The sequence below is a fragment of the Echinops telfairi genome, unplaced genomic scaffold (genome assembly GCF_000313985.2).
Source record: "Echinops telfairi isolate 266 unplaced genomic scaffold, ASM31398v2 ScPeMD7_443;HRSCAF=831, whole genome shotgun sequence".
Lineage (NCBI taxonomy): Eukaryota > Metazoa > Chordata > Mammalia > Afrosoricida > Tenrecidae > Echinops > Echinops telfairi.
This window is the reverse complement of record NW_022104341.1, coordinates 17,237,550-17,247,894: the sequence shown is the minus strand read 5'-3', so window position 1 is coordinate 17,247,894 and position 10,345 is coordinate 17,237,550. Positions and strand designations below refer to the sequence as shown.

Sequence of the window (10,345 nt, the reverse complement as noted above, 5' to 3'; positions counted from 1 at the left end):
CTCATAGTGGGGCCGACCATATGGTCTTCTCTGTGGACCCTCTCCTCTGAGCCGGAATATCCTCATCAAGGCATGGTGGGCCAGGTTGTGCTCCACTCTCTCTTCTTCCCCTTTCATTTGCTCCCGGGTGCTCTGATCAGACATGTTTCTCTCCCTGAGCTGCAGCTTCAGTGCTGTCCTCTGGAATAATTTTTTTTTTGGGGGGAGGGAGGTTAAGAGGTCTTTTGCAGCAAATAATTCCAATGCAGTATGTCATTTGATTTCTTGACTACTGCTTCCATGAGTGTTGTTTGTAGATCTAAGTAAAATGAAAACCTTACATGTAGGATTGCTTGTTTTTTTTAAACCAGAAACTCAGTCAGTAAGTCTCCTGTTCATGCCAGTCACTGTGCTAGATTCTGGAAAAACAGGAGTGTAAATAAATAAATTATAGCAGGGTATCTATTTGTAGTAATGGAAGTATTTACCTAGACCTTTGAGATACTATTCTGCCTGCCATTTTTCCTAAGAAAATTTCACATATACTAGGACACTGAAATAATGATTAACTTCTGATGGGATTTTTCTGGGGGGCAGGGAGGGTTGTTGTTGTTGTTGTTTTAAAGAATTTTCACCCCTCAGAATCAAAAAATAGTTGGCTGGAGAAGCAGCACGCAGTTTCTTGACATTATTAGGAGTCAAGTATATACTATTAGAATGATCCCCAAAGAGATGGGCTTAGAGCGTTTGTGTTGCTGAACACTGAACCCATGACTCTGCTGTTCCAAAAAGCTCAGAAAGCCCAAGAGGATTAGCAAAGTTTCAAGCCAGAAGTTCATCCAAAATCTAGATAATGACCAACTAAGACTAAATTAGACCAAAAGAAATCTTTCCTATATGAGTAATTTTCCTTAAGATGAATTATAGAAAGGGTTTTATATCTATTTTAGTCTTATATGTATAATTGCATCAATGGATTATTAAAAGTTACGACTACATGAAATCAGCACTAAGTATTCTACAAGAAAATTATTGAACTTCCTACATAGTCATATGTTGACTAGCATAATTTAGTGAAATATTATGTTATATTATTTGGATGTTCGTGAACACCATGCTATTTATAGGCAGACTGCAGGTTATGAAATAATTTTCCATCCCTTAGTTTGTCATTAAATCAAATTTGAATTAGTCGGAACAGTTCATGTTTAACATTTTAACATCAGTTAGTCAAATGTTTATCTCCATATATAATGAACAGTTCTAAGCGTAAAAAACATTAAAGAATCACTTCCAGATACACTAAACCTCCTTAGCATAAGACAATAACAATAATAATTAATAATAATGATAATGCTTTCATGCACCTTGCAAATTAAGCCAAATTTTCTATTGTACTTGCTGTCCAAGTACAAACCATTGTGTGTACTTGGAATTTTTAATATAATAGGCTTTATGGAGGTTGGGACCATGACTGTATGTGGCACATTACTGTATATACTAGACACTAGAGTATAAAGATGAAGAAAGGAACACATAGCCAGGCAGGGAAGAAGACAGGCAAATAATGTATTACTTAATATACAGTGATATGTGATAGAGAGTAAATAAATAGGGGAATTTATCAATACATAATTGGTGGGAGAGAGAGCAATTGCAAGCATAGGGAGTGACTGTATTTTTAGGTTGACTAGGGAAGAGGATGGGTGATGAGGATGGAAGAGCCATATTGTGAAGGTAAGGATTAGTGATCTTTTTCCTATAGAGAACATTGCTTTTGTTTTTAAAGTAGGAGAGGGATTTTGAATTGTTAATATAGACATGAAAATCAGAACTATGTCCACACAACAGCACTTTGAAGAACATACGTTTTGAAGTTAAGATTGGTATTCCAGTTAAAAAGCTCCAGTTTAAGTTCATTTCCACCTTCATAATTAGGAATGTTATCTCTGCAGATCCTGAGTGCCACTGAACAGTAAGCACTCAGCACTAACCAAAAGGTTTGCAGTTGGCGTCACTCAGAGGTAGAAAAGCCTAACGTTCCACTTCAGAAAGATGACGCCACTGCACCCCTCTGGAGTGCATCCCATTCTGAACTGCATGGGCACCATGAGCTGGTTGACTCAAAGGCAACTACTTGTATGCTTACTGTTGTTGTATTTTAAGATTGTCAGTATAAAGAGGAAACTAAGAAGTCTGCGTTTGATCTAAGTAATTTCCTTTTCTAAAGTGTCCTATAAAAATCATTTCTGAGGCTTGTATTTCCTTGGATTTTAAATTCAACTTTACCTTGGTTGTAACATAAAAGAATGTCATCTTCCCTTTATGTTTTCAAACACTTAAGAAAATTGAGATATTTTCTCAGTACAGTACTATTCAATGTACTGTAGGTTAAAGGTATATTAAGGTGAAATGCAGCATTAAAAACTTCTGTCCTATGGGAAGTAGTCTATAGTACAGGATGGATGAAAGTATAGGCTCTAGAAGGAGACATACCAGGATTCTGCTGTTTTCCATCTCATCCTGCTTTCTATCTAAAACTGTAGAACTTGGGTGAGTGACTTACTTACATCTTTTAAACCCTGTGGTTTCCTTTTATGTCAGAAAGGAGGATAGTACTGGTACCTGGAGAACTAAATGAGGTAATGCATATAAAGCACTGAGCCAAATACCCGAATGCAGTACGTGCTCAGTATTTGTAAGCTGTATCTAATACAGGAACATTTTTCTAAGTTATAGCTGTTTCGTTAATAAGTAAGTAAATAAATAGCAGAAGCTTGTTTTCCTTGCATCTGATTTTTCTTTTTCATTTTTCTCTCATTTTATATAGTGTCTTTTTCCTTGGAGCCATCCTTGTAATAGCAGCTACTTTCCTGTATGGCTACAATCCCAAGCCCGCAGGCAATCTTACTAAAGCCTAGCTGTATGCTACCTTTGACTAGTTTTTCAAGATGGTGCACTTGGAATTTCTACTTTAGTCTTGCACGGAGGACTTCCACAGATTCTGTGAAGATATCATCATGGTGAATCTGATATTACTCAGTGGTTTGACAATATTAAAATTTAAATTTAAATATGTGTAAATATAACAGAATGCCTATTGTATCTAGAAATCAACACTTGAAAATATTTCCAGAGGGTTGAGTAATTATTGGAAAAAACTTGAAATCTGATCCTAAAAACATTTTTACCTTTTGATTGCTGCAGAAAAGCCCTATGCACTCTTTGCAATAGCACACAACATATCAGATAACAATTTTCAAAATAAGATATATTTAATTTTATTAAGTGTTTTTACCTTATCCTTTCTGTTCAGATATAGCAAATTACATGGAATATTAAAAGTTTGAAAATTATAACTATTACCTACAAAGCTGTGAAAAAATAGAAGTATGATTTAAAAATGTTTTTCTTGTTTCTGAGATTTTTATATTTATATAAAGGATTATTACTTAACAAAAGGATCGCTAAATGTTATTTGTTAAACCACATAAAAGTTGATGAAGTAGCATTATGTGTTGGCTTTGTCAGCGGATAAAGTTCATTTAGGCAGTTGAACACATCTATTTCTCCATGAACATTTTAAGACCACCTTAGCTGGCACAGTGGTTAAAGCACTCAACCACTAACCTAAAGGTTGGTAGTTCAGATCCATTAGCCACTTTTTAAGTAAGAGTGGCAATCTGCTTCCATAATGATTCACAACCTTGGAAATCCTTTGGGGCAGTTCTGTTTTGCCCTATAAAGTCACTGTGAGTCCCATAGTCAACTTGATGGTAGTGGGTTGGGTTGAGTTTTTGATGCTTCAAAACTGCTGGAAGCAATCCAATGGAAGTAGGCATTGGCTATTACACTGATAGAATTTACCTTTAATCTTCTAATTGCATTTCTTTTCTATAAATCAGATAAATTTTATATCTCTAAAATTTTGGGTGTTAATTTCCATTAAAGTTTAAAGATGTAAGTTGAAAGGGTTAAATATTCATTTAAAATAAGTCTTGTCTGTAATACCTCCATTTGGAGAATTTTGAACTATTAATCATATAGTATATATAACTAGTAGAAAGTTTTTAAATGAGTATTTTTTACTGATTGATTTGTAACATGTTTTTAAATTAACACCATCTTCTCACACACACCCCCACACTCAACGCCCCCCAAAAATGTGTAGTTGTCAATGAGTTAAGACCAAATGATGTTTCTTGGAGATATTCCAGGGTGCATTCTTTGAAATGACTCTTTACCTTTAAATTCAAAGCTTCTCAAGAACTTTTGAGGAGTCTTGGTGGCGCTGTCAAGTGAGCATTGAACTACTAACTATACAGTTGGTTGGCAGTATTAACACAACCAGCCACTCTGTGGGAGAGAGACAGACTATCTACTTCCATAAAGGTTTACAGCCTAGAAAACCCTATATAGGGTCCTTATGAATCAAATTCGACTAGCAGGCAGGGTGGTTTGTTTTGGTGTTTTTGTTTGTTTTAAATAAACCCACTGCTAAAGAATGCTCTGAGTAATACCTGGGAGAGGTGAGAATTCTGAGTTCCCTAGTGTGGCCCTACTAGAGCTGCTGTGAAGGAGCTCTCAAAATATCAAACTTAAATGCCATCAAGTCAGCCCTGGAAGGCAGAAGAACACCCTGTCCTTCCTCAGAGTGGGTCAGTGGTTTTGACTGCTGATTTTGCCATTAGCAGCTCAACGCTACCTTAAATCAGTAGTTTTTGAAGCACTTTGATTAACACTTGCAGTTGAGGTTGTGAATTATAAGAGTTACTGAATAAGTTGGTTCAAGGGCAGAGAAAATTTATCAGAAATGGTAAGATGAACTGTTAGACAACAATGCTTTCTAAAATTGGGATGTGGGTTTAATTCAATTATTGACTATAGGTATAATTACCTATTGAATATAAAAAAAAATTTTATTTTTTCACTCATTGTATATATTTTATAAAGTCTCTTGTTCTCATAGATATTAAAACTGTAAAAAATAAACTATTTTTATATAGTTCTAAGGTATTTTGTTAAACAATTTAATTCAAAAATCTTATATTACAAACTGTTGGGTACTTTTGGCTAACTAGGATTGGCTTTGTTACTTTGTCAATGAGAATTTAGTATACTTAATCTATCCATCCAGAGTTTTTAATGTTTCAAGTTATAAAATATTTTAAATCAATTGGCTGATGATTCTAAACTCATGATTTTCAGTGTCCATCTTCTACAGCACTAAAGTTTACCACATTTTAAGCATGGTGTTTTTGGACTGCAACAACATGCAGACATATCTTATTATACAAAGATAAATGAAATCTTCCTCCTACAAATGCACAGGATTAACACTATAGATTTATGTTCCGCCACACTGACAGACTGTTTGGGTGCTTATGTGTGAATTCACTGTGCATTCATTATTCATTCAGGTTTAATCTTCCTGTACTTTAATACTTCAAAAATTATTGTAGGTAAATTATTAGATATTAGACATGTTAGTTGTAATGGTAAACGATATATTTTCAAATATCTAAGATACAAATTTCAAGATTCCCACCAAAGTTTATAAAATATAATTAAAAACTTAAAGCATAATTTTTATTTTGCATTTCTAGGTTTGAAAATGTTTACTATTAAGAGATTGGTCTTAATAGTTCATAATTTTTAGTTCATGTAGTTCATAATTTTTAGTTCTTAATAATCATGGGCATCATATCATAGATACAATTGAAACCATTTTCTTGTTTGTGTGATTGATGTATGTTTTAATGACCTATTCAACCTCCAAAGGCCTTATTTTGTCAATTTGATAATGATAATCCTTGTTCATGGTGACTCCTTAACTATTTAAATTCCTATTCTTTTTGGAGGTTTATTTTTCTTATCTCTTAACTGTTCATAATGAAGCTGTTGTATTTCAGAAGAGTGCCAATGATAGTAAAAATTTTAAATAGTGTGTTTGGAATGAAAAGTTTCAAATGTAAGTACAAAGTATTTAGATGAGTAGTAGTATTCTTTAATAACAAGTACATTTAGAGAAGTCAGACTTTTATGGTATAAACTGTAACTTATAAATGTAAAACTTAAATTTATTTTGAAAGTTACAGAATTTCATAGAAAGAATGGTATTTAAACTAGATTGGTATTTAAACTAAAGTTTGGTATTTAAACTAGATTCTGAGGAGATAGAATCTGACAGGAAATTTTAATTGATTTTGTACTCAGGATACTTAAGAGAATTCTGTTGTTAAAAACGGATACAGTTTTATAAATATCAAGTAACTCTACTTTTAAAATGCCTTTGTTCAATCACTTAACTGAGTTTTGTTTTGTAAAGAGAGACTAGCAGCATTCATTTACACTTTAATTGTGATACTATTTAATTACATATGATATATACTTTAAAGGTTTATAAGCTTACTTGCTGTACTGAAAAATTATCCTTAAAATCTCCAGAATATGTATCATAATTACATAATATGTATCATAATAGGACCAAAGTAGAATCATCTGTCAAAATCTAATTTTGTGTGTCTTGCTTTGCTAAATGCTGTTAATATAATTCACATATTTGGGTCATGGCCAAATTAAGTGTTTTAAGAACGTAATTTTTATAACAGAATAACCATTTGGTTATTTTAACATTTGTTCTTTAAATCCATTATCCAACAGACCCTTAAAGTAGATGCAAATGGCTTCAAAAAGCATGTGAAAAAGTTCCATTATCGTTCAATTCCTTTTTTCCTTGAATTTTTTGAGATCCCCTCATGTACAAGTGTTCAAAGCTATTAACATGGCATCATTGTTCCATTGAGCTTTTAGAAAATTTAAGTGTATACAGTTGTCATTATATTGTTTTTGTTACAAAAATAGAATCCACGGTGATTTTAAAATGTTAGCCTGTTTTGAAAATCCTGAACTTGTAAATTTGATTTGTGTAAAAAGATTCTTTTGAGTGATTTATAATTTTGTACGGATATAATTGAAAAGAATGTATAAACTGATCTTTTATTAAATGACATTAATTGATAAAATTCTCATTTGGGGGTATCTACTATATATATTTCATAGTTATATTGAAATGGACTATTTTTATAAGGGACTCTAAGCAGATTTCTTCCCGGTTTTTTTTCCCCTATTAGTCTGTGTCTGATTTACTACATGAATTCATGTGCTCTCCCAATGATATACATATTAAAAAAAAAGAATACTGATCATTCCCGATATAAAGTCGGAACTGAGGAACAGGGAGGAAGACGGACATAACTGGCAGGACAAGGGAGGGCAGAAGCAGAAATACTGTAGCTTTATTAGGGGTTAGGGGAGCTCCTGGACGAGGTTCCGTGACTTAGGCCAACAGGTCAGGGAAGTCATGCTCAGCAGCTGGGGGCGAGGGTTTTTAAAGGGGTGGTGAGGAATGTATGGCAATTAGCATATGGGGTCTAGAAACTGGGAGAATTGCTTGTGGACTTCTGGAGGCTTTCTTTGAACCAGGAACATCAGGTTTCACCGGTTATCTTCTCTGGCACTGACTGCTGCTGACCTCTGGGACGTGCAGAGAAGCACGTGCAGGGCCTGGACCTGCTTCAGCTTAGTCCAAACTGGGGCTGCCTAGTTCGGACCGGCCCCAACACCCAACTCTCTAGTACCTTTACCACATGTAATCATCCTGTTTTCTAGCCTCTGCTCTGCCGTGAAAGATTGGGTATTATTTAAACTAGTTAGAGTTTCTGTATGTGTTTTGCTTTTAAAATAAACTCTCTGCAAGCTTTAGGTTCTCTGGGCAGTGGTGCAAATGGTTAGTCACTCTACTACTAGCCTAAAGGTTAGCCTTTGCAGCCAACCCATTAAGGATATGAGTTTAATGATCTGCTTCTAAAACTTCAGTCTTGCAAACTCGGTGGAGAAATGTAATGTTCCATACAGGGCTACCATGAGCCACTTCACAGCACTCGACAAGAAGCTTCAATATTAAGGAATTAGAATAATTAGGTATACTTTTTTTTAAATGGCATACGGGCAGCACTGTGGGTTAAGCATTGGGCTGCTAGCTGCAAGGTCACCACCATCAGCCACTCTGTCTGTGATGAAGATGAGTTTATCTGCTCCATTAGATTTACAGTCTCTGAAAAGTTGCTATGAGTCAAAATTGACTATCTAGCAGTGGGTTTGGGGGTTTTTTGCTTTATAGTTTGGAGATATTTTTGAATGTGATAAATATATAAAGTATTTTTCCCACCTCCACTGTTTAAATATGCTTGTACAAAAATGTTTTGTTTTTAAAAATCACTAAAATAACAATCTCTGAATTTTAAAAAATTGTGTGCTTTTATTTGGTTACTTCTCATAAGTATAGTTTTCTATATTAAATTGCCTTTTAAAAAAATCACAGTCTTGGGATCCCAGTACCATGAAATATATTTTCTAAACTGTATATAGATGACTATTGTATTTCAACAGTCAGAGACTAGCAATAGTAAACATTGGTCTTTCTTGCTGTTCTTAAAAGTAAAATGCCAAAAAATAAAATAAAATGCCTACATATATGGGGACTAATTTAAAATGTTCATGGGAAATGGACTTAGAAGATGATAGAATTTTTCCAAGAACTTTTTTTAAAAACCAATTTACTGGGGGCTCTCACAGCTCCCATCACAATCTATACCAAGAACTTTTTAAAGCCCTGTCAGATAGTCCAGAAAAGAAAATAGCAAGTAGTAAATAGCTTATCTTCAAATCCTCCAGAATCAAGTGTTTACTATTTATGAATGAGTATCTTTGTGACCATTGATCTCTCAGTGTATATACATTCTCCCAAACTAGTAATATAAGCAATGATAATTCATGTTTATAGTAACTTTTAACTTATACATTGTTATTTTAACTTTTTAAATTCTGTGAAATCTGAACAGAACATGACATAGGTAGTATTGTTATTTTTCACTTCTGCTTAATGGCAGCTTAATAAATGGCTGAAGTATTTTAAGGAACAATAAATATTTTAAAAATCGGTTTTAAAACTTTAATCAAAATGATATACAAGTATTTTTTAATGTTAATTTGGTTCATAAGGCTTCATTTAGTTCTATGTTCTAGCCATTCTTTACAAGAGTTGAATACCAATCCTCCATCATTCATTTGCTATTTAAGTATTTTTATGTAGGATTTCTAAAATGTTAAAAGTAATATATTCATTTGGAAATATCAAGAGTATGACCAAAATATGTATGTTTCTAAGATACACAGTAAGATACACTCTGTGCACTCTTGCTAAAATTTACTTTAAATGTACAGTGTTCAAGAGCTTTGACTAAATGTGCAAAATCAGGTTTCGTATGTGTATTTTTAATAATCTGTGAGTTCCAGTATGTGTGTACAGTGCATTAAAAATATGTGAACACATTCATAGCTATGACAGTAATAATTTTGGAATGACTTATAGGGTTATAGAAAACCGTGGCAAAGGTAAGCCCATATTTCTTTCCCCCACTCCTCCTTTTGCGAGGTCTACTCTTTGTTTTTATTATTATTTAGGTGCAAATTTACAGAGCAAATAGTTTTCTATTCAATGATTCATACACACTATCCATTTCATTTTAAAATTTTATGGCTATAAATTGTAAAAATGTAACTGGTTAATTTTACATATTATAAATAGCTCAAATTTTCTATGATTTCATTACTCATAATCCGTGTTTATGTTTTGAATATTTTGCTTTTATAATGTTGTTAGTGCCATTGAGTATAGTCTTGCTCTATGTACAATAGAGTAAAATGTTGCCTTACATCATCCCCATAATTGCCAACGTGTCTGCTTGTGACTATAAAGCCAATCCATTTCTACTTCACCAAGCATATCATCTTTCTCAGGTGATGAATCTCCACCCCAAATGATGAATCCAAAATAAGCAAGTTAAAGTGTTAAGATTCTCATTGGTTCATTTTTGGAAGTACATGGCCAGGCCTTTCTTCCTAGCCTGTTATATTTTAGACATATATTTATGATCATGCAACAGAGTTTTCTAAAATTTTTAGTTTTACTTTCATTTTCCCTGTGATAATTTATTTTAGAAGAATTAATACCAGACTACTCTCAGGGAGTTGGAGAATAATGATGTCCCAAATCTCTAATTCTTCCAATCTGCTATTCTCCATCTGTCCCGTACACCCCCTCCTTACATCCCTGGGTTCTGCAGTTTGCCACAGCATCCCAAAGAAACTCACAAAAGCTTTGAGGAATTATTTCACGTGGTGCTGGGTGCTTTTCATTCCCAAATCTGAAGGCCAGGCAGAGTTGAAGTCAAATGTCAAGAGTCTAGCCAAAGGTCCAGGTCCAGAAGTCAAAAATGCCTAAAAATTCTAATAGGTCTTCTTG

At 33.7% G+C, this 10,345-nt stretch overlaps 1 protein-coding gene across 1 annotated transcript in view; it reads left to right on the top strand.

The window, feature by feature from the left end:
- Positions 1 to 6,999, top strand: part of SLC35A3 (solute carrier family 35 member A3) — a 49,016-nt gene extending 42,017 nt beyond the window's left edge. The window contains exon 8 of the mRNA XM_004699234.2: positions 2,810 to 6,999. Within this exon, the coding sequence (XP_004699291.1) occupies positions 2,810 to 2,900 (91 nt within the window). The 3' untranslated portion in view covers positions 2,901 to 6,999. The remainder of the gene's footprint in view (positions 1 to 2,809) is intronic.
- Positions 7,000 to 10,345: the final 3,346 nt, after the last annotated feature.